The sequence below is a fragment of the Perissodus microlepis genome, chromosome 13 (genome assembly GCF_051167445.1).
Source record: "Perissodus microlepis isolate ML-2025 ecotype Zambia chromosome 13, ASM5116744v1, whole genome shotgun sequence".
In the NCBI taxonomy this organism is placed as follows: domain Eukaryota; kingdom Metazoa; phylum Chordata; class Actinopteri; order Cichliformes; family Cichlidae; genus Perissodus; species Perissodus microlepis.
Window position 1 is genome coordinate 14,233,006 of NC_140473.1, and position 25,405 is coordinate 14,258,410.

The 25,405-nt window shown below is 38.3% G+C and overlaps 2 protein-coding genes across 3 annotated transcripts in view; one reads left to right on the forward strand and one right to left on the reverse strand.

Moving 5' to 3' along the window:
• Window positions 1-1,646: 1,646 nt before the first annotated feature.
• The window catches only part of mcph1 (microcephalin 1), a 32,754-nt gene continuing 8,995 nt past the window's right edge, over window positions 1,647-25,405 (reverse strand). The window contains exons 11-15 of the mRNA XM_084949279.1: window positions 22,936-22,973; window positions 22,658-22,820; window positions 22,474-22,551; window positions 2,191-2,428; window positions 1,647-2,096 (exon numbers count right to left, since the gene is read on the reverse strand). Of these exons, the coding sequence (XP_084805405.1) occupies window positions 2,044-2,096; window positions 2,191-2,428; window positions 22,474-22,551; window positions 22,658-22,820; window positions 22,936-22,973 (570 nt within the window). The 3' untranslated portion in view covers window positions 1,647-2,043. The remainder of the gene's footprint in view (window positions 2,097-2,190; window positions 2,429-22,473; window positions 22,552-22,657; window positions 22,821-22,935; window positions 22,974-25,405) is intronic.
• Window positions 9,211-21,178, forward strand: angpt2a (angiopoietin 2a). Of its 2 annotated transcripts, XM_084949072.1 has the most exons (9): window positions 9,212-9,736; window positions 12,879-13,034; window positions 13,924-14,045; window positions 14,153-14,391; window positions 14,791-14,918; window positions 16,071-16,172; window positions 16,800-16,966; window positions 18,054-18,184; window positions 19,972-21,176. In XM_084949072.1, exons 1-9 carry the CDS (start codon window positions 9,470-9,472, stop codon window positions 20,142-20,144), a joined length of 1,485 nt encoding a protein of 494 aa, XP_084805198.1. In that variant the 5' UTR covers window positions 9,212-9,469; the 3' UTR covers window positions 20,145-21,176. The 2 variants fall into 2 exon arrangements, with proteins under 2 accessions (XP_084805199.1, XP_084805198.1); XM_084949073.1 differs by lacking the exon at window positions 12,879-13,034 and having other exon boundaries at window positions 9,211-9,736; window positions 19,972-21,178.

The following is a 25,405-nucleotide window of genomic DNA, read 5'->3' on the forward strand; positions in this document are numbered from 1 at the left end:
GGAAATATAACAGAGCTTTCTGTTTATTTTATTTTAAAGGGAAAATGCACGTTCATTAATAGGAACACTGAGGCGGATGATGTAAATATTGGCAGATTTATGCAGGGGATATCTCCAGTGCCTGGCATAGTGGGTTTCTCTTGCTATCTATGCACCAAAAATGCAAAAGCACTACACATTATTCTGCTGGAAGGAGCCATCAGAAGATGGGAACACTGTGGTCATAAAGAGATGGATTTAAATAATGCTCAATTGGTACCAAGGGACCCAGAGTTTTCCAAAAACATATCACTCACACCATTACACTCTGTACCCTGAACTGTTGATACATGGCAGGATGGATCCATGGTTTCATGTTGTTTACACCAAATTCTGATCCACCAGCTGAAATTGTGAGTCATCAGACCAGGCAAAGTTTTTCCAATCTTCCATTGTCCAATTTTGTAGAGCCCATGTGAATTGTAGCCTCAGTTTTCCATTCTTAGCTCAGAGGACTGGCACTGGATGCAGTCTTCTGCTGCTTCTACTTCAAGGTTCAATGTCTTGTGCTTTCAGAGATGCTTTTTTGCACACCTTGGCTGTAATGAGTGGCTGAGTTACTGTTGCCATCAGTTAGAAGCAGTCTTGCCATTTACTTGCCAACTCTGTTTTCAACAAGGTGTTTTAGCTAGGGAACTAAAGTGAATATTTTCTTTTTCAGACTAAGCTCTGTAAACCCCACAGAGGGTTGTGTGAGAAAATCCAGTAGAGAGGCAGTTTCAATTACTCAGATCAGCCCAGATCAAATCACATTTGCTCCCCATTCTGTTTGGTTTGAACAGCCACAGGTCATCTTGACCACATCTACACAACTAAACACACTGGGTTGCTGCTATGCGATTGGATGACCAGTTACATTTGTAATAACACGCGGCTGAACAGGCGTACCTAACAAAGCCAGTGAGTTATTCTAAAAACTCAGACACAGGAGGACATGAGGCCAATTACAAACACAGAAAATATGTTATTTAGGTAGGTGGGTATAGTATGCCAGGTATGTGGTGCTTACTAAGAATAGACTGAAAGCCCAGACCCATTTTCTGGGATTTGAAAAGTATTTACAATCCCTTCTAGAATATTCTGTTTTTTAAATCATCATCTGCAGATGATGATAAAATTTGCTAACCTAACATGTAAATGGAGTCAAAATTTATGATGCTGACTTTGGCGCTGCTCTTTAGTTTACTGAGCTTGGTACGAAGCTTCAAAAGTGATCAGTTAAAATGGCACACATCTTCCATGTATTACGTTTGTGTTTCTAAAAAATTGTGACAGTTGCATTTATCCATCTGTATTTATGTAAAAGTGTTTATTTCCCTGTCTGCTGTGGAAAGATGATAAGTGTCAGAGTCCAAGCTGTGAAACATCAGGCTTGTCATCTGTCATCCAGTGCCCCTGCTGAGTAAACTCCAATCACACTTCTTCAGTTCACTGCTGAGTTTTGACCAAGACCAAGCTGTTACACTCAAAGGAGTAATCATTTCATTACACTACAACAAATCAATAATACATAAGATGACAAACAAGCAAAGAAAAATAAGTTATTTTTATCGTACATTTTGATCCAGGAGTTCAGGAAACAAGGTCCAAAATCAATTTTTTGTAAATAAAGTATTTATTCAAAAGAGAGATTGCAAAAACATTTATAATCACACAAAATTTACTTTCTAATTACAATGTCAAACTGGCTCATTAAGGATTTTTAAACTCACATTGTCTTATTTTGTTCATTTTTACACAGTAGTGCTTGCTACTTTAACCCAGGACAGTAAATAAGTTAGGGTTTCACAGTAACTGAGATTATTTCTTATTCAACAGTCCCAAAGGGTTAACAAAAAATCTATGAACACAAAAAAAGATAAGAAATCTGACCAAGATGAATACTGCGTGGAAGAAATGAGGTAAACTATACAAGCGCACACCATCACACATTCAATTGTTAAAACTACACTTCATACTCCAAAAAACAGGAACAAGAGAGAAAATAAGAAAAGTCAGTGGTGGTCACTCCAGCTCATAGTTATCGTATGACAGCTGCTTCAGATGTGTGATACTGTCTGAAATAAAACCACACAAAACGAGACAAAGTTAATAGGGACATGCTATTATAGTGACATGATAAATCACAGAACTGAACAGAATATGTCTCACCCAACACCCACTGCTCAGACAGGATCCTGCTTCCCTCTGGCCTCCTGCCGCTGTATTTCCCTATGCAGATTCCCGCCTGCCGCACAGTTTTGCAGACTGTCCCTCCACAGAGCTCAATCAGCTCCACCAGGCTCTGCGTGGGCGGCTGCGAGTGCTGAGACACAAACATGGCAGGCTGACCTTGGAACAGGTCCTGCTGGTGCTCCCCAGCAGACAGGTGCCTCTGGAGACGACAGATCTGTGAAGAAAACTGACATTCAAACGCTGCACCGGTGCATTGTTTTTACTATGTTTTCCTGTTTCAGAAAATAAGCTGGGGACCTTTACACCAGCCACTTAGTTGTGTACACCTGAGCAGCTCTTCAAGATCAAGATAAAAAAAAATTACATCTCAGCATCACAAATAAGGAATAAAGGTGATTAAAGCAACTTTAAAGACAGCATGGTGAATTTTTTGCAGGCAACCAACTTTAGGCTTTATAGAAAAGGTTGTGAAAAAAAGAAAATATCCAGTGTGTTGCAGTTCTCTTTGTGAAAATACCTTGTTCACGCCAGAACAAATGGCAAGACTGCTTCACTTGGGCTTTAGCATAACTGAACGCAAAACATATCAGAACTTGAAGTAGATGAGCTACGGCAGCATTAGACCACACCAGGTGACACCTCTATCAGCTAAGAAGAAGAAACTGAGGCTACAATACACACAGGCTCACCTAAATTGGACAATAGATGAAAAAAACTTGCTTAATGAGTTTTGTATTTACTTGACTACATTCAGATGGTAGGGTCAGAATTCAGTATAAATATCATGAAAACACAGAATCTGCCTTGAATCAACAGTTCAGTCTGTTGCGATGTGCGGGGAATATTTTATGCTTGCGGCCATACCACCGTGAGCATGCCTAATCTCATCTGATCTGCAGGAGTTCTCTACTCACCTCTGTCCACTTCCCAGGTATTTATGTACTACTGCTGCATGTCATTAAATTTGTCTTCTCACTTCCATAATGCATGTTCTCCACCAAACAGTAGCAGTAGAGAGTTAATATGGACCAAAATCCCTGAGGAATGTTTCCAACACCTTGTTGAATTGGTGCCATGAAGTATTAACGCAATTCTGAAGGCAAAAGGTCTTCCAACTCATTAGTAGTAAGACGTAACCTATGACATGCCAGTGAGTATATGAAGTTAGTGCCAGCAGCTTATTGGCATACCTCAGCACAAAAGCTGGAAACAAGACTTAGAAGCTATTCTGGCTCTTTAACAGCAAATCCAGAGTTCATTAAAATGTTTTGCACAAAAACAGAAGTGTAAAAGTTACAGCTCTGCATGTGTGGCAGACTTTGTTGTCTGTTTCTTGATGCTGACTCAAATAAAGAGACTCCAGGAATTAATTAGCATAGTAATGACAGTTTTTTTGTAATCCAACTTCTGACAGAGCAAAGAGCATTACTCAAAATGTCTAAAAGCTAAATTAAAGGCACTGAACCTGCCACATCAAATGTTTTCCACTTTTAACATCTCATTCATCACAACTATACATAAAGACAGAGATGCCTTTGCAGAAAAACTCTTAACTTAAAAGATGTGTCATCGCTCTGTCTGTTAAATCTCTCTTACATGAAATAGTGGTTAACATCAGGTGCTACTAATTTGATTAATTGGGCTCAGTTCTAAATGAAAACAGGACTCTCATTAACGTCATTAGCAACACCCGTGTTTACCTATTGTTTCGGTGTGGATGAAGTCTATGAGCTCTAATGGGGATTATATGACTTTACCAAACTGGATTAATAAGCACAAGCACGTTCACATCATTTTGCCCTGTGATAGCAGTAAACATGCAGGTGCTACTAGCACCATTAACCATGGATTAATTATATTCCAGTCTCACAACAGTTAATGACAGATTAAGAATGAGCCATCACGCACAGTTTCAGGGCCCTGAGGAAGAAGCAATTTATTCTTAATTCTTTTCATTATTTAGTCCTGAGATTTATCGACTGTGACGCGTCAAAATGCCATCTGCGGGGGGAAAAAGGTCTGTGAGGAAGTGAGCTGTCGGTTTAGTACAGTATAAACTGTACATGCCCACACAGTCATGAAAAGGGGACACAAGCAAAAACACCACCACAATCGCTCCACGGTGGTCAAGCAGAGACAAACACAGAATAATCATGAACTCATATTGTGTGACTTTAGAAGGAATTATGAGTCAATTTAATCTCCCGATGACTGCTCACTAATCCATCAAACATTGTTAGGTTTTTTGGCACGCTTCCCAGAATTCATTGTGTGTTCGGATTTTCAGGAAACCTTTGTCCCTTGTAGTTCTACCAAGATTTCAAATGGAAACTTGATAAATATGAGTCACAGCTTTTCTTTCTCTGATAAACATGAAAAAAATTCTCTCCCTTTTAAAGATCAGTGCTGTCAACCTGCACGGCACTAAAAGAGGCAAATAGAGCACTCTTCCCTGAAACCGCTTTTACATGATACTGATGTGTGCTGCCGCCGATGAATAAATTCAAGTCAAATTCAAAAATGTTATTCATCTGTGGAGCAAATTAAAGTGTCCACTTTGACCCTCAAAAATCTAATTTGCATTCATCAGAATCACAAATCGGATTCCTTCAAGCCAGTTTCAGCACTGAAGTACTGAAAATAGCCTGAAGGTGGCTGCTGGAGATAAAGCAGCAGTTTGGCTGGGAGGCACACACCCTCACGGCCTAAACCAAAGCACAATCACTGCAGCATATGAGACCAATTTAGACAGCAACAGCTGTTGTTAGTATAAGCAGACATTTGCAACCCACAGCTGAATGCTAAACCTCACTCAAATACAGTTTATTGCAGTAGAAAATTGATAAATTCTGATCAAACTCTGATACTTCCAAGTAAAATAACTCTAATCTGATTAGAATCACATAAACTCAGGTAAGAACAAGTTGAACTACAATCCCAACCTCTGTGCCTTGTTTCATTTTTTTAAGCTCACCTTGTTCTCAGACTTATTTGAAGCTCTTTGCCTGACTGAAGCTGTGATTTTCTTGGAGGGTCTTTCTTTTCAAGTTTGGTAACTGATGCTCTAAATTCTCACGACAGTTCTGTACAGTATGCAGCAGGGTTCAGCTGATAAACTGAAGGGGCAAACGGCTCTATACCAAATCAAATACCTGCAAAAAACAGACTTCAAGGCTTTAAGTCTTTATTCACAAAATCAGACACTGTTGAGGAAAGAGTTCAGGAAATAGCATCACATTAAATTTAACCCTCATTAAAGATTAAAAGACTTTATCTGAGCTATAATATGGGAGGAAAAACAGAAGCACACATACAAGAAGAAGTTTGTCTATTAATTATTTTGCCTGCCATTTATGACGAATGACAATCACGGTGACAATGTAGGAGCAAATAAGCAAATAAGTCCCCAGTCACAGGCTTAGATTGGTCCATGATCATTGGTCATGAAGGAAAATGTGTATTCCCCATACTGTGGGCAAAAACATCCTTGTTATTGCTCTGGTCTCTAGAATATTGGTGATGTTGCGTGGAAGTGACAGACTTCTCTACAAACACTGTCCAGCTGTTGTCGGAGCTGTAGAGAAACAGTGAAAAGTGTGACACAAACGAGAAACAGACCATCTATCCTCAAAGTAGTTGCAGATAGATTTATCATAACTCACAATTCTGTTTGTATCTTATTAATGTCGAACATTAAAACCCTATTTTTAAGGGTAGAGACGAGCTAAAGCCCACTGCATCAGTATCAGCATATATGCTAAAACCTTTTTTTATTTTAACATAATGTGGAAAAAATGCTTGAGTTAACTTATAAACAGCGTAATCGCATATGAAATGTAATCAATAAACGTAACCCATGAAAGTCCAAAATCTTTGTTAAATTTAGCCAATCTCACTTTCTAGGTCTGGTTCTCCGACACGTCGAGATCCTCTATCGGTGTGGTTGTTGTTTTTATATTAATGCCTAGAACTTTTGTTCTGGCCCCCTGAATTTGTGCGTTTGTGATGCACGTTGGATCTGTTCCAGTGTTTTAAAAGATAATCCTTGACTTTCATTTTTGGGAAGTTGATAAAGTCCCGTGAATTGAGTCTGACATAAAGAGAAGCTGTGCTGTCTAGAGGTGCAGGAGGCAACCTTGAAGGGGAAATAAGGTCAAGTTAAATCAGGTAAGGTTTTTGATTTGTGCTTCTGACTCCAGTGAAACAAAGCAGACAATGATGAGGAGTTTCTACAGTAAGCTATGACTAACCAGATCCCCCCTTTTTCACATATATTCATACAGCACTTTATTCTATGGACTTGAATTGTTTTATATAGCTCACATTCAAACACGTTCAAACTAATAAGCATGCATTTGGGCTGTGGAAGCAAGAACCTTTTTCACCCCAACAAAATGGTACTGATGCCAAAAATGTACAAAATTGTAACACAATGGATGAGCTGCATTTCATTACCTTTTATTTATTCAAATTTTACTTTTTTTTTGTAAAGTGAGAATCCAGAGAGGGCAGTGGAGGCAAACAGACAGCATGAGCAGCGCTGTAACCAGGATGAATAAATTAGCATCCTTGTATAATCAAACACTTTGTGTTCTCGACAGTTCAGCAGACTTTACATATGTTAACAGCATAAGGAAGCTGTATAAATGGAGCAGTAATAAATTCAATTAACGAATGGTCCCTGGACTGGATGTATGTTTAACTGAATCACTGTTGATGTTCCTGCCCTTCCCTTAGTTTTCAATGACCGTAAAATAAACTGAAATACTGAAAGTGATGCAGATCAATCTACTGCGTGGGTGATTCAGCCTGAACACCTGAAAAAGTCAATATTTTTGCAATGACTGCATGTCCTTCCTCTTTGGTAATGTGCTTAAAATGTGTAACATTTCCTTTATACCATAACTATTACATCAGGCTACTTCCTACAATTCTGTTTTGGTATTTGTACTGTCCCAAGAAAAGGTTTGTGAACGTCGAGTGCTCATAAATGTGGTCTGAACGTCATCTAAACAAATCTAACTGGATCAAATAAATATTTAACAGCTGTACTATTCATGTAAATCTACAATTATCAATCTGCTCTTCTCAAGAAATATTGGTTGGTATGCACCATGCCTCAATTGCAACATCTTTGACAAAACCATATGAGAAGCATTACAGTGATGCTTAACGATGGCAAACATCTACAAAAGCATTTTGAAAGACCAATGTATTCATCGCTCCACAAGTTTTCACAAGAAATGGTAAGGGGAGAGCTACATGACCTGCTGCTTTGAAGAGGCTGGATGGTGCAATGAGAAAACGACCCAAAGGTTGAAAACAATGAGAAGCAGTGTTTAGGAAAACCCAACTGAGATGTTGTCGAATGAGCAACTCAGTGAAATTAAATGTTCAAGCAAATCATCCCAGAAATAATGATGACCTAAAACAGTCTTGTAGGAGTGATGGTTCAACATTCCTCCTACTTGTGGTGCAGGAAACATTTGATGGAGGCTGCTGCAGCTAAAGGAGGTTCTGAGTTACTGAACTAGTTTACCTTGTTTTTTCAGCCTGCACTTTGAGTCCAGTGTGTTATATAAAACATTAAAATTGTGCATGTTTGTGTGTTGTAAGTTTAGTCCGATTCAGTTTTTTGTCATTTTGACATCGAGAAGACCCCTCTAGGTGCCACTAAAATGTGATTAGACTACACATCACACATGTGGTTAGTTTTCTGATGTCACAGAGCCCTTCATTTTTTTTTACTGACTACAAGAACTTTGTCATGTCAAGATGTCAAGATGTCAAGGTGCTCCAATTGGACAAAAAGACCCCACAGTATGCACTCTGTTGCAGAATAGTTATTATAAAAATAAATGGATGCACGTGCTTGTATCATTACATGCTGCTGGAAGCCAGTTCCCTAATTTTCTATCAAACGTAACCATTAGTTTTCACAATAATGTTTTGCTCTCTGCTGCAAAACATTATTTAAGCCACAGAAAAACAAATCGCTAATGCATGCATTTTAGGCGCGTTGTTCACCACAGTTTCTGGAAATACTCCATTACTCCTAATTACTATCAGAACATCCTGGAAAATCACAACACCTTTTAGAAGGCTTCAAAAACATTCAGTCTGTAAAATAAATAAATGAGAATACATAAATAAATTTAAAAAATTGCACTTTCCTGTGTGTAAGAGTGTGGGACCATGTTTTGTTGGGCTATTTTGGGCTTGTGTAAACAAGAATGGGCTAGGCTACAGAAAACACCCACAACTTGCTGAGATTAAAACTCCCAACCTAACAGAAAAACCTGCTTTGTAAAAATGGATTCTTTTTTGTAAGAAGGAAAAAAGAAAGAGCTTTCCCATGACTTTTTTGGTCTTCAAGGGTAAAAGCACCTAATGCTTCATTATACTTGTGAATCATGGTTCTGCTAATGTCATTTAAACTCTGAAGTAGATGCAAATGAAAAAAAAACCCATCTTGTTTTTCTAATTGGAGGTCATAAAACGGCCACTCTGAACCACTGGGAAATAATAAATGACATGAAATGAAAATCTATTTAGAGTTTTAAGAAATTTTGAGCTTATCAAATAAACCAATTTTATTAAAAAAGAGGACAGTGTAGTTAATGTAGGTGCTGCTTATATGTACAAAACAGGAAATGGTTAATAATAAAGTTGAAATGGAGACTTCTTCCTTTGAATCTCCCATTCAGGGCGCTTGCTGTAAACCGGGAAACATTTTTCAATGAATGGGATGGACGCTGCTACTATCAAAGAGTGTGCTGAAGGTGGACAGCTGCATCCTGAGTAGTTGTTCAACTAAAGCAAAAAAAAACATGTGGGTATTGTGGAGGATATAGTAGAAGATGTGTAGTTTGTGCATCTGCTCCTGTGTGTTGCTCAGCGAGTGTGTACTGAAAGGAATCTCCACTTCAGTGCTCTTCACAGTGACTGGCCACAGGCAAGGGGGTGTGGTTTAAACTCACAGTTTGAAGCACTATAGCAAGTGGTCAGGGGTCTAATGAAAGGCGAGCACATGCAGTCTGGCACCATCAACCTTAGGACACACTACCTCTCATTCCTGATGGCTTTTTCTCCTCCTACCACTGAGAGGTAATAAAAGGAACCTGCAGAACCTCAAGAGAGCTGTTTACACTTGGATGCTGCTGGAAGAAGATATCTAATCAGATAGAGATAAGATTAAAGAAACCTTGAAAATCCAAGGGGGTTTATTTGTAAGTTTAACATAACTCGCTCTACAATGAAGATGCTGAATGTGGACCTACTAGTTTTAAGCTTGTGCCTTGGTCTGGGAACTGGATTCAGTGCTGCTGAGAAAACACAATATCAAATCCAAAATGGCCCTTGCAGCTATACGTTTCTGCTGCCTGAGCAGGATAACTGCCAAACTCAGTATAACAACTACAACTATCCTGTCCAGAAGGACGGACCTACGGACAACGAGTCAATTCAGAGGCTGGAACAACTGGAGATCAGCATGGAGAACAACACGCAGTGGCTGCTTAAGGTAAAGTTGTGTCACACCCTTGACATCAGTGAAAGAAATTTAAACGCAGTGGTTAAACTGTATCGCAGTAAGTTAAGAGTAATGACAGAAAGCCTCCGTAGGTACCAAAAACTGCAATGATGTGAAAGAGGACAAAATGTGGTGAAGAGCTGAAGGAGTCACCACAGGGGTGTCAAAGTGGAGATACTTTCATGCCGATCTTTTGTCCCAACATGGGCAAAGACTAGTAAATTATTCTCTCACTATATTGCCTCTACACTTACGTGCAAGTATCAAATATACTTTTATGGGTGGAACAGATGATTATGTGAAACTTGCACATTTCACGTGGTGAATGGCTCATTGTGTCGGACCACTAGCTCTCTGATATGAGAAAGTTTTGACCAAATTAAAACAAGAACAGTTTTTTCTCTCTCACTTACATAGAAGCAGTTAAAAGAAATCACAGCACCAACAACCACATATTCAACAAAAAAGAAAGAACAAAACAAAACTTGTTTTTGTAAGACTGAAAGACTCTTCTGAAAGCTCTCCCACGTCCTTAAGTTGGATAAGTGGTTGGGAAAATGGACGGATGAATGGATGAAAGGCTCTTTGAGAATCTATTTTGAGTTAATGACATTTGAAATTGACACAAAAAAATGTGCTCATTGTCTGTGAGACACCTTTATTCAACCCAGACTGACAAAGACTCAGTGCAGGTGTCCACACGAGGGGATGCACACTTTCCTTTCAGTTTACTGAGCCATTACATGTCCAAGCAAAAGAAGCGAGACGTTTCTTTTCCTGGGACTTTTCAGAGTGTGATTAATGATCAGAACGAAACAAGATGAGCCAGAAACACAAAAAGCATCTCACAGTTTGATGACACGATCCCCGTCTCGTAACATAAAACAAACCCTGATCCGTTACATGGCGCTATACTCACACAAAGACTCAAGCGCTGCCTCAGAAATCACAGCCTGTTCACAATACAAACAAACATTTATCCAAAGCCACGTCTAATATACTGATCGCCCAAACATTTCTTACAGACTAAAGAAGATTGCCAATTAAGCATGTGGCACTAAAAATGTGGTTTTACTTGGAGCAGCGCACTTCATCTGTTTCACATCAGTCTCTGCGCACAGAAGACGACTCCCTTATCTTTATCTGCTACATGTCTGCCTCAAATTAACACTTTAGGGAGAAGAACTCACAACTCAGGTGTGAAAAAGCTGCACTATGTCATATTAAGTATTAAGGCATATACTAATATACAAAACAAACCAATGTATTTCTTAATTCTGCCATAATGAATAACTGAAAACTCACAGCAGTTGATGACACTGAAGTGTCATTTGGAAACTGTGCTGACTGTGACAATGACTTTGCTACCCAATAGCTGTAGGGAGACTTTTTAGTAATTTTAAGCAGAAATTTGTTGTGTGTATTAAAAGTGAGGTGAACACTGTCATAGCAAATAAAGTAAGAGAGACATATTTGTTCAACATCAGAACAGCAAAAGATACTCAGGCTCATCTACTCCAGCAGGTGTAAGCGTGTTCAGGCACAGCTTTCTAGAGCGCTCAAACTCTATTTTAACTCTTCATTAAAAGCTCCACTGAGAAAAATGTATGTCATGTAACCCTAAAAAACAATAAGTAGCTAAGGTGAATTGAAATATTGCCTGCTTCATGTTGGAATGAATGCCTCACAGCCCTGCCTCACTGAGGTTATAAATCTCATCATCCATCCATCAATGGTTTGGTGGATGGATGGAAGAGATTAGACGAAAAGAAAATAATCTGAGAAAACAAGCAATTCCCATCTATGCAGAGGACTTCACAGCAGTCAAATAAGCATACTGGGGGTCTTTAAATAAAGTTGCACATTAGAAAAGAAAAAGTTGCAAATCAGTAGAGTGTACTCATTTCATTACTGAAAGTACTATTCATGCCGCACCAACTGATGACAGCTGGAGAAAAAATGTCTGTCACATGACTGAGGAACACAGTCATTCCCTCACTGACGCCTCTGAGGCACACAGAGTAAACAACTGATTAGATCATTGACTATCAATGGGACATCCTGCCAACAATTCAAATGACACCCTTCCACATATCTGCGTGAATCCGAGAACATAAACAAACTAGACAGCAAGAGAGGAAGACAAACAAAATCAGCACTAATTGCAGCCTTTGGTTGTTTTAGCATAAGTATTAGTAGTCAAATAAAATGTCTGCCGTTGCATTTCTGACTGATGAATAAATAACAACAGTGATTATGCAAACTAAGAGGAGATAACATCGATATTCAACTGACGCTGGTTTCCAGTTGCACACAAGTTGCACACTGTCATGAAGGATGTAACTTCTCACTCAGCACTTCCATCCTGTTTACGGTCGTGTGACCTGATTGCCACTCAGGAACACCATGCAGGAAATAACTTAATGATTAGTCTGGGTCTAAATCTGGCAATACAGTAAGGTAGACGAGAACAAATCCCTAAATTATTAAGAAGTTTGACACGGGCAAGGTTACGTAATGTTTGACACTGAAACAAGACAGGTTTTTAGTGAAAAGGCTTCATGATGGGCAACCTTTGTAAATTTCTATCCCCATGGTCCCATCTTAAAAATCAATCTTGGTGCATGTTTTCACTGTATTATCGTCCTATGTCCGACATTTACATTATCATCCACATTACTAATGAAATACACAAAGCACTTACATTTGTTAGGGTTACAGATTATAAAAACTATATATTATCAGAGTCCATACAGTTTTAGGGAGGCAGGTGTAATGGCTCACATATTCACAAAACAAGCGTCAGGTCTCCCGTTAAATCCCAGAAGGAGACACAAATCCCTTTGGGGGTTGCGTTAGGAAGGGAGCTGCCTGCTGTGGTGACCTCTTGTGAATAAGCGAGTACCTGAAAGTAGCTTTAGCTCATGAGAAACATTTTACTTAACTCCTGATTTCTTGCTTGTCCACAACCAATGAGAAACAGAATCTCTGTGTCCCATACTAATGTCAATATGTGGACCTCTGTATTACCCCTAAAACACAGGATCATATACAACAAAATGACCAGGTGATGAAGAGAATCGGTAGCTCACAAAAACTGTCTAAACCTACTTATCATCGTTCTCTTTTGCAGCTTGAGAGCTACATACAGGACAGCATGAAGCAGGACATGATCCAAATCCAACAGACTGCTGTACACAACCACACCGCTACAATGATTGAAATCGGGACAAACCTGTTAAGTCAAACTGCTGAGCAAACAAGGAAACTGACCAACGTGGAGGCACAGGTGAAACTGCACATTTTGTTTATTCCTCAAAAGCAGAAATAACAGCCTACTCGGTGACACGCTGCAATAAATATTATCGTTTGCAAGTGTTAAAAAAAATTAAGCAGAGAGAAAAACAGGCATGATGGCGTCAGTTTATTATTGTGGCTACACGTCAATGACCTTACGTGAGCCAACTGTACAGCATTTCCTGTTATTAGCACACTTGTATTCCCAGAGAAAGGGTCTATCAGTTTGTCACAATCAGACATCCGTCTGTTCAAAGACATCAACAGCTCCATTGGAGACACACAGCTAGGATCCATGTAAACAAGCTGCTTTTTGCTGAGTTCAGTTCCTCCGAACTGGGAAATTAGTGGCAAGGTCCCCAACCCCATGTGCAGTTCAATACGTAGGTTTGTGAAAATACGTAGATTCTCAGTTTCCCCTTGTTCAGGTATGTCTGCTGTATTGGAACTTGGCTGTTCTTTCCTGTCATGTTTTTTTCCATTTTAAAATGGTTATTTGTTCACTCTGCAGGCGCAAACCGAGTTTAACTTGATCAACGTGACGAAATACAAAGATTCATGTCCAGATTGGCTCTTGACTGATATCTCTCACTCTTATTAAATTTAGGACTTATTTACATGTTTAAAGGTTTTTTATTTCCAGGAAATTGGCTGTTGTATTAAACCTGAAAGCACAATAATATTTAATTTCATTATATCCAAAGTAAAAGAGTGTTTCATTTGGGTCCATCCAATTCTTAGGATATTGGCAACCAATTGACATAAAGACAGTACAAAACATTTACAGCACAATCTCAAGTCTCAAGTCTACAGAATCAATGGATGACCTATAATGAGATATGGCTAAGACACTGTGCTTCATTTCGTTCTTTTAATTTTAGGTTATTCATCATACAACTCGGATTGAGCGCCAGCTTCTTGAAAACTCTTTGTCAACCAACAAATTGGAAAAGCAACTAATTGTCCAAACAAACGAAATCAACAAACTGAATGACAAGAACAGGTGAGGAAAGCAAAGAAAATGGGAAAAATGTTAAATTTTCAAATTCACTAGCAGCAGCATTTAGGCAATGAAGAAGCTACCTGCTGAACCTGCATGCTTCTCCTCAGTTTTCTAGAGAAGAAAGTAAAAGAGATGGAGGAGCAGAGGCAGGTGGAGATGAAGACGCTTCAAGAAGAAAAGGAGCAGCTCCAGACTCTGATTCTGAAGCAGACGGCTATCATCGGCGAGCTGGAGCAGCAACTGCTCAAAGTCTCAACCAACAACACAGCCCTGCAGTATCAGCAGCAGGAGCTACTGGACACTGTGAACAACCTCATTTCTAACATTGCTTCTGGCACCGCTCAAGGTGAGGCAGCCCCTCATCAGGCCATTGTAACTTCTTTTAAAATGAAAGATCAAGTAGGGGGTCTTTTAAGTAGCATTTATGTCAGCCTACATTTGCTAAGGGGTCCGACCGTAGACCTTACATGTAGGCTGAGACAGCTTAACGTAAAATTAAAAGGCGAGGCCAATAGCATTATATCAGTTAAGATGAAGCTACAAGCTGTTGCTATTTCGTTTGATTTTATACTACCTAGGCTAGCTGTTTCCCATCAGCTTAAGTCTTTTAAACTTTAAGTTTTGAGACTAAAGAAACATGCAGAACTTTTATCATAATCCAAACATATTAGCTTAGCACAACCTGACAGCTAAATGCTATACAGCTGTGAGTTGTTTAAAATAAAAAAGTTAATTTCTTCTACAGGTCCCAAAACTGTCATGATGCGGGACACACCTACTACATTCACGGACTGTGCTGCCGTCTACAAATCAGGAAATACCAACAGTGGTGTCTACACGCTAACATTACCCAACAGTACAATGGAGGTTAAGGTAAAGTAGGCCTGACTGACTGTTTTCAACAGGTTTTATGCTACATTATCATGCTACAGTCATACTAGAGAAAACAGTGGTTGGTGGGTGTGGGACAAACAAAATGACTGCGACCATGCCCATTAAACTTGTTCCCTTTGAAACGGTTGCTTTGAAGATGAGGGCTAAATCTGCAAACACTCGCAATCAATGTGTCTTTAAAACAACTTTGAAGCCTCAAGATTGCGGTAAAACAGAAATAAAACAAAGACGGTCTGCTATTAGTTTGTGACTGAACAGCAAGTTGATGATTATATGCAATCTGTGACAATACGGCAGTTAACAGTGAAAAATCCACAAAACTCTTAAATTTGGTGCCATCTACGTACACATCAAAAGCATTAAAAAGCAATTCAAGTAGACTGGAAACAGAAATGAATTCTCAAATAGTGATGTAGTTGCTGTGAGTTAACTGCAAAATGATATAGGAGCTTGGCAACCTTGCTTTCATATATGGAATATAAAGCGAATGCAACCAGTTGAATCCCCTGTTGCAGATTAATTGTGCTCATTGATGCAGACTGATTGAAATATGTTGGCAATCCATACACATTTATAAATTAAGCAGCAATTATTTGCAAACCTTCGCTAATCTGTTGGAGAGTGGCACGGTCCCAATTGGACCATGACTGTTTGGACACAAGTTGCCTTACAAGGATGTTGCCATCCTATTTTTACTCTCATGTGACTGAGGCGTAAATGGGTAAGGCACACTTTTTTAGATCATTAAAAATCACTCACTCGTACGTCACACATGTATGAGTGCCAGCACATACTGAAAATCTGCATTCAAAATGTACATAAACATTCACACAGGCATGATCTGACCTATCAGTTAATAAAACAGAGCATGCTGCTTTAGGAGAAATTCAGTTTTGTCTTTTAAAAAGGGCAGCGAGGTTAGCTTAAAATGTTCATTGACTTTTATCAGCAATGCGCATGCTTGAGCTACAACTGTGATCTCCTTAGATACTTTTTAAAACTTCTGACTGCACTTTCGAAACCTAGAACACATTTATTTTATCTAGGTCAAAATATAAATAAGTATGCACTGTTTACAGAGGATTATATTTGAATAAATATTCACTCCTCTTTTTTTCATTGTGTCTGTAGGCTTTCTGTGACATGGAGACAGAAGGAGGTGGCTGGACTGTTATACAAAAACGCTTTGACGGCCATGTTGACTTTCACCGTACGTGGCAAGAGTACAAAAAGGTAAAAGCTTCGAGGAAGAAATTCTTCCCTTAAAAATAATATTACCCAGGTTACGGCCTCCATTCCAAATCAAACAGCCCAACAGTGGTCAGATTTGGTTTGGGCCATTGACTATTTTTTAAGGAGCTGGAGATTGTCTCCTCTGAGGTAATTCAAAGAAGGAACAAACCGTAACCACTAACACAGAGAAGCAATGCCCATCTTCTGTTCAGGAAAATAATAGTAGCATTTACCCCCTCACATTTTAGAAAGAGGCTGTACATATTTTTCGCTCTTTGTCATTAAGTATCATATTCAATTCCACTGTTATTACAGCCAATGCCCCTGAAATTGTACAATGACAAGTAGGATACAACTGGGCTGACACTATGAATGCAAGCGTAGTTAAAACTGACATGGCTTTTTCATTAACTTCTTATTGTAAAAGTGAATATTTGTGATTTTTTCTTAAATTGGATTTTGTAAACAGATTAAATATTTTATATTCAGAGGAAAAATAACTTTTAATGTTATAGTCAAAAATGTAGCACATTCTGATCTCCCATTGGTGTACTCCTTGTTAAACTGAAAAGCAATGACTGCAGGACTTTCACACAGTTTAATAACTTTTCTTTTGTGTACTTTCAGGGATTCGGAGAACCTTCTGGAGAATTCTGGTTAGGAAATGAATTTGTCTCCAGACTGTCAAATCAACAGTCCTACAAATTAAGGATCCAGCTGAGTGACTGGGAAGGAAACTCTGGATTCTCACAATACGACCAATTTTCTCTTGACAATGAAGCACAAAATTACAAGTATGTTGAAATAAATCTATCACGCCCCAAGTGGCAAGTAATTAATATTTTGTTCAATTTCATGCTCAAGTTATTAAGGACAAAAAAAGCCCATCAGCAATTTATACACTGTTACGAAAGCACTTTTGAAGACTGCTATCCTTAACACATACTAAAAACTGCTGCCAATTTTGAGCCAAGATAACATGACATAATTAAAGCACAGCCTGGAAACTCAATGAAATTAAATATGTAAATATAGAGAAGCTAGTAGCCTCAAAACAAGCTGTATTCTCAACATAATGCAGCAGAGTGCAATCTCCAACACGTGAACATCGAGTCGAATCTGCATTAGAAAAGTATGGGTGTAATATTTTAAAATGTTTTCAGCTACTCTGGATGCAAACTTTTAGATCATCACAAGTATGCGTCCTTTACCTTACTGACAAACACAAGACTATTGAGTTGATTGACCTCATCACTCATCACTATCATTTATACAATTTTAACTGCTGAACAACTACTACTATTTGGACCCACTCTAGAAATGTCCCTGGATAGTGTTTCATGCTGTATAACACTATATATTTCCTGATCCTGATGTACTGGCATCAGCCCAAAGAAAACGTACTAAAGCTCTTCAGTACATGAAAAATAGGAAATACATTAAAAGCCTCAGTTTTTCAGACATTCTTTCCCGACAATAAGACAACCTCCAAACATGTTTTTGCTTTCCAATCAAAGCTGACTTCTATACCTGAAGCTTAATTTGACAATCAGAGCTTGAAATGCCCCATTTCAACACAGCTTTATTGAGGTCTCCACTCTACTCTAATTTGGTGTTGAGATCTTTTTGCTCAGCGATGCCGGATAACTAAAAAGAAAACAGACAAATAGCATTACAAAAAAACTTCACTGTCATAAAATAAAAGTAGGGGTTTTTTTTATATTTGCTAGACACAAATATCAACTAAATTAAATAGCGCTGGCTTCTGTTCTTCTGCTGTTAGGCCGAAGAAGTACATAAGTGAGGTTGAGCAATGCCTTTTGAGGAACAGAAATTACAGACTTCCTCTTCTTCCTTCATTTTCCCTTTTCCATTTTACAGGATACACCTTAAAGGCTACAGCGGAACGGCAGGCAAAATAAGCAGCATTGGGCAGCCAGGAAGTGAATTCAGTACAAAGGATGCAGACCATGACAAATGTGTTTGCAAATGTTCACAACTGACAACAGGAGGTAGGAACACACTACTGTAAATATCATGCCTTAGCTTGGAAAATTAAAAATAAAAATGTGTCAATCAGTAATGGACATTTTCTGGAACAAATTCCCATCCATACAAAATCTTGGCACTTGCCCTAAAAATATTTAAGGCCAATTTAAGGGCAGCCATCCTTTTGTAGTCGTGTCAAAGAGCACAATTAGCTCAGACTTAATCACTGATCAACTCATTGGGGAATTCAGTCTCTACAATGGCTCACATTAATAGCCTGGGAACAGAGCTTTTCCCTCTCTCTACTGATGGCTTAAAGGTCCTCGTCCATTCCCTGTAAAGTAACTCAGCTGCCAGAAGTTTGCCTCCCTCAGTACTGGGGTTTGCCAAGTGAACATGAAAACACACAAACCCTTACCCTATCCTTTTTTTCCCATGAGGGGTCTCTCACAGGGGACTCCTTTGAGCACATTATACACAATTGTAACAGAGGGGCACTGGTCCAGCAAAAAGAGAAAAGTGGGATCTGTCATTACAAGCATGAAATTGAAATAAACAAAAATGCTAATGAATGCAATAAATCTGGATCTAAACGGGGCTAAATGCACTTCTCACTATAATTCCTTTCGAAACAACACACAAAAATAACAAGTTTTTTAACCCTTTATCAGCCAAGTATTCTACAGCCTGTCAGGTCTTATTTTGTAATTTTGGCTGTAAAATTACAAAATACTTCTTATCTTTCAGGAACCATCTAAATTTTCTCTCTAGTGCAGAAATGGTTGAGGAGTTTTGCTAATATGAAGCATGCATGGTAAAACCTAGGTGGAGCTTATTTTTCTGTCGGTGCTCAGACAGCAGTACCTTGTGAATGCTTTGTGCCACCTTGATACACCAAATATCCCAAAAGCACGTCTTCACTTCTTTCTGAAACCATTTGAATTTTGACTCTATCACAAATGGTAATGGACGTATGGTTACTTAAACAGCATAAAATGGATCGTCTGTCAGGCCGAGGGTTAAAACCCCCCATTAATAATCTGTCTGAAAGTTCTCCTGTATGTGTGCTGCTGAGTATGAGAGTAAGTGCTGTGTGTAGTTCAAGGATTTGCAGATGAGTGGGTGAGGAGCGCCATAAACACAAAAAACCTTAACTTTAAAAATTAGGCCCGGCCAAAATGTTCTAACTTCTACAAAAAGTAATCACTCTAAAAACCCAAAGTGGTTTCCATAAAGACATCGGGACCGCTTTCTTTACTTAATTCTGGGGTTTTTGTTTTGTTTTGTTTTTTGTTTCTCTCTGGTTTCCCAAATGGATGAGCAGTTCTTGAGAAACCTGGCATCTACCTTTTCCGGACAGTCACTTTTTAAACACGCACAGTCAGACACACATTTGATTTGACTGACCGTATCCTTATATAGCTGCCCTCTTCTTAAAACAGTAACTTTATGACTGCCTGCGTGCCACAGATTTAGAGGAAATCTATGAACTTTAGCTACAAAAATAACCTGCTTACACTTTCCCCAAATGGGCACTACGCTAGTTTCACAAGGCCATTTGCTCCTAAGGACTGGCTTCTGAGAAATCTGACAAATTTCCTCAAGCAATACTACTTTACAGGGTACATTAATGACCCCACACCCCCAATGTAGGCAGCTCGAGCCTACATTAGACATAACTGCCCTTACAATCTGTTGTTTTGTATAATGGATCTAAACAAGCAGATTAGTTGTAATGTGTCTAAACACAAACTTACCACCTCTATAAAAAGGACACAACAGTTAAATTAATAATGTTTTTCTATTGTAGGCTGGTGGTTTGATGCCTGTGGTCCGTCCAACTTGAATGGGATGTATTACCAAAAGGGCCAAAACGCCAATCGCTTCAATGGAATCAAATGGTACTACTGGAAAGGCTCAGGCTACTCACTGAAGACCACTACAATGATGATCCGGCCAGCAGACTTCTCGGGTTCCCTTTGAACAGTCAGATTAAAGAAAATGGGAACAACAAGACCAAAAATAAAAATTCTCAAGGGATCCAAAACACTTTGTGCGTATATTTTTATACACCTTTGTGCATCTTTATGTGGTAGATTTTAAAATATGGACAGTCACAGCAATACACATAGCTGTAGTATTTACAGTTATTTGAATAGTAATTAAAATTAGTTATATTAAAATATATTAAAATATCGGTCAGGCTCTATTCAGCTAGCTTATCAGATTCATTTAATTTCTTTGAATCACTTTAACAGTTGAACTATTTTTTAAAAACAGCTGCCAATGTCATTGTATAATAGAGACGATGGTACAAAATGCTGATAAACATCTGGTGAAAGTTATTTTTTTTGCATTGTCAACATTTTTCAAAATGTAAATGTTAATGTAAAAATACCACAAAATGTTTCTCTTATGATAACAATGTTTTGCTATAGAGATTATATGTACATTTGTTGTTTAATTTATAAGTAGATTTTAAGGTTGGTTTTAAACTTTATCATATAAGAAAGGAGATTTCTTATAGCTAGTTATTAATTTTATTGCACATGAAGGGAAATTAATTATTTTAATATAATTCTACAGTACTGGGAATGTTTTTTAATCTGCATTTTTTATGTAATGGTTCTTTTGAAGCTACAACAAACTACAACAAAGAACAATTGGACAAGTTCAGAAGTGTAACTTTTCACCAGTTAACACTGGCTTTAGGAGATTAGGACATGTAATGCTTGAGTAGCTGTTATAAACCTGATATTGAATGTTAAAAATCAACCACAAGGCAGAGAGGTTGATTCTGCATTGTAGTGGGTGACATAATAGTTAAGCATAAGTCATGTGACAAAGAATAAACAGCCTTGTGGATGCTGATCTGCCATACAGCTAAAGTGTTGTTTAAGATCTTTCAAATCATTCTGTCATTTTATCTTTTCCACAATACACAATAAATTCTACATGCTACAAACTTGTGATTTTATTGTTGCCATTAATAGATTCAGCTGCACATTTCAGATTTAAAGCCTCAAAGGACCAATGCATGTTTAGCTACTGATGGTAATCTAGAATGAGAAAAGCCATTGAAAGATGTAGAGCAACAAACTTGACTGCAAGACGACAGTTGAGTAATGTCTGTATAAAAACATCAGGGAAATGACGCAATCGAGAACAGAGTAGATTTTCCAGTGTTTGTCGTCGTAAAATTTCATACAAAAATAAACCAAAAAACTATTTAAATCCATTTTTGGATGTTTGTCTAGAATTTTTCAAACCGTAAGAAATATAAAAAGGGACTTAAGCCTGGTTTTCACGTGCTGCATTATATATAGATAAACTGACAGAATATGTATTCAGTTTGTAACGATATTTCAAGAGATATTAGACTGATGCAAACCTCCTCTTATTCTAGTAAAGAGTAGTCTTGATCATTTGATTTACACCACTTTATTGCTGGCCTAATGCAGAGACTGTAGAGGGATAGTTAAGAGTAGATCCATCACGGCTACAAAGATTTGAATTGGTATAAAAATGGCACCTGGCTACATGCTTTTGGAATAAAATAAATAAAAAATAACAAAAGAGAACCAAATTTTTATCACAAATTATCTGACAGAATAAAAAACCCCAAAAGACAATACTATTAAAATCTGTTTCTATGATTAACTGGCCACAGCTGAAGGAACACCACACCACACAATAGAGGCCACAAGAATTGAATGACAAAGGGAAGCATGTGGTGTGCCAAATGATAAAAGGCCATGGGGATATAAAATATTTGATCTGTCACAACAAAAGCCATCATGCAATTTTAAGAGGAAACATGCTGACATTTGTCTACATTAAGACCCCAAGTCTTTCCTTGCAGGGTAGGACAGGACAGTGACTCATGAATGACAAGTGCAGGAAGAGGCAACATCCACAATTCACACAGGATTAGGAAAAACAAGCCTACTGTAAATGGATGACTGGCAGTAATGAGACTTAAAGCATGAGTGGAATGCTTTCTAGATTAAGTTTAAGGTGCCACTAAAATCTCTAAAATATAAGTCCTGGAAAAATAGAAAATATCTTTTGTTGCATTTGGAGATTAATAAATTGGAGAAGAGATTATTTAATACTGTTGAGTCATATCTGAAAAAGGCTTTAATCTCAAGAGGATTTTGAACTAGTTAAACCAATAACGATGTGAAGATAAGACGATACGGCTTTTTTTACCCTACTGGAAAAAATAAAAAGCTTTCCTGTAAACTCAATGCTGGTAGTAAATCTGTCAAAGACCCTTTTACTAGTACTGTTTGAGTAGTTCTGAACTTACCTGTGCTGCAGGAAATTGATCTGAAAGTTCATACGGCTCCTCTGGAATCCACTGCCTTTGCTCCAAAGACCAGAGTATCTACTCAAAAGAAAACATTTCAATTAGAGATAAGACAGAATCACCCTGCATCTTAACTTTGAAATAATATCAAACGACATCTTTGAAACATTTATAGTCGACGTACCCATTCAAATGAGAGGATCCAGCAGCCACGAGCTATACCCAGCAAAATATTGAGAGTCCGCCTGTGTTCCCCAGACACCACATGAGTTGTGCTTTCACAAACACGGTCAACAATTAAAAAACCACCGAGTGCTTTCACCACTTGAACCACTGTGTTCTGCTTCCTACAAGAGACGAATAATAAGAATTAGATGCCTTCTTTTACCAACTTGTTAATTAACACAATAAAATTAAAGAATATGAAGCTGGTGGTATTCATAGAAGCACATGCCTACTTACTCAGTAGGCATGCTTGTCATGACGAGTGTTCTCAGTGCCTGAAAGAAACATGAACCCAGAAAGCTTACAAGAATGAACAAATCTGTGTTCACATAAATGACAACCACACACTGCCAGCAAATGTTTGAAATGTCTGTGTTCACTGGTTTCACACCTCTTGTATTTTTCTTGGCTACTTATAATCCTTACAGTGTTACAGGAACAGCCATCACATTTTTGGCAATCAAGCATAAGTGGAGTAGATACAGAGTTTTGATTAAAAATGAATATTTGGATTCATTTGGTTCTTGGCTTGTGTTTAATAGGAACACAAATCAGAGAGAAAGAGAGAAATCTGTGAACAACAATCTTCACTTTAAAATAGCCAAGCAGCAGCTACACAAAGAGACCAGGAAACTGAAACTGCGTATTATATCTCTTTTGTGTGTAAATATTGTAATTTGATTTTTGTTGAATGATGCAGCACTGAGTTTTTCTTTCAGTGGCAGTGCACTTTTTTTACAAGCCAGGTGAATGTTTTGTTGCATTGATGCAAAAACATCAAGGCCATGGAAAGATGAAAAACACTTTCAGAGACGCTGACTACTGTAACAACAGTAAATGTACAGCCTGGTGGATGTGGTCTATTTAACCACATGCCTGGCACTAATACAGAAAAATATCATCAGCACAAACACCTAACCACAAACAGGACCACCAGACCTTTCCTGCCACACACTGATGTCAGCCCCACCAAGCTGGAAGTCAGGGGTCTGCTGAGAACAGTAGAGCCAAAACCGTCCACAAGCTGACCCCATGCTGGTCAAAAAACACATTATCACCAAGAAAGCCCCTTGGGAAGGCAGTCAGTGGTTGTGTCACTATTTTGATATTGCAATTTATTTTATAGACATTGAATGACTGGGGAAAAAAAAGTTGATGAAACAAGCTCATTTTAAATTCTTTCAAGCCAAGTCAAACAACTGAAAGTATGTGCAGATACTCTGAAAGTACCCTTAAAGAAACTCTATCTTATGCAGTGGTCATGTTCTGGCACAAGAAAAGGGCAATGAGAATGAATTAGCCTCTGACAAAGAGCTGGTGTGAACCAGCAAAGCGGCAGAGCACAAACACTTGCAGCACAAATGAAGGAAATTCTTCTCAGTATGACTAGATCTCCTTGATGGCAACTATTCAGCACAAAGTTAAAATGAAGCAGTTCAGACAATCACGGAGAGATCAACTGGATCCACTGAGAGCCAACAACAATAAAACAGCCAGGTTATTACTTACTGCAACACAGAATAATTTACATGAACATTAGTGAGGTTTACATAATATTTCTTGAGCATGTTAGAGAGTTGTTTAACCTATAATAAACTAGGAAAACGATAGGGATGATATACCAGCAACTTTGATAGGTACATCTGTTTGAACTGAGCAACAGAGTGGGGAAGAAAAATGATGAAGTGGCACTATTGTTGGTGCCAGAAGAGGGTTTACAGAGAAGGGTCGCAGAACGTGGAAATTCTCTGAGTAGGGATGCGAATTGATAAGAAGTCAGTGATTCCGTGTAATGTGCCATGTTACAAAGCTAAAACTGGTTTCCTGAACAAAATGAGTTCACGGTGCTCAAATGACCAACACTTTCACCTGATCTCAACCCAATAGAGGACCTTTGGGATGTAGTGAAACGCAAGATTCACAACATGAATGTGCAGCTGATAAATGTGGTCAATTATGTGATGCTATCATGTCAACATGGACCAAAATCTCTGAGCAATGTTTCTAGCATCTTGCTGTTTTTCTGTGCAGTGAAGAAATAAAGCAAAAAACAAAAGCAGATCCAACCCAGTATTAGCAAGGTGTACCTAACAAAGAGACCAGTAAGTGTACATCCACAGCTTTAGTGCCTTAGACATAAAATCGCAAAGTAAACTGACAATGCCAAAATATGATCTTTTAAAGAACTGCATCTTTGTGAGATATCTGAGAACACGCAAAGGTAGGAAGTGTAAGACAAAAGAAGAGCAAAGGTCCCATTAACATCTGAGTTGTATTTAATAAGTATAAACTGATGACATGTCCAGAATTTTAAAATTATGTTACAAATTTGCAGTTTTAACCTAAAGCTGCGTAATATGAGTTTTAACTTTTATATAAGCACTTTTAAAGATAAGACAAGAAATTATCTCTGATGACTGTATTTCCCAGGACTATAGGGAGATTAATCCATCATCACAATCTTTACAAAACCAAAACAACAATTACAACCTCTTTGTAATCAAGCTATAATAAAGTTAACTAATAAAAGATCCTCCGGGGATATGACATCATCTTTGGTTTATTTCATCTACAGCTTGTTGAGGTTACGAGTGTAACGAAAACACAACCCAGGTGCATTTCACAAGCAAGGAAGTTGTATGGTACCATCACAGAGGCAAAACACAGGAAACCCTAAGGAGCAGACAGTACCGTCAGTAGCGTCAAA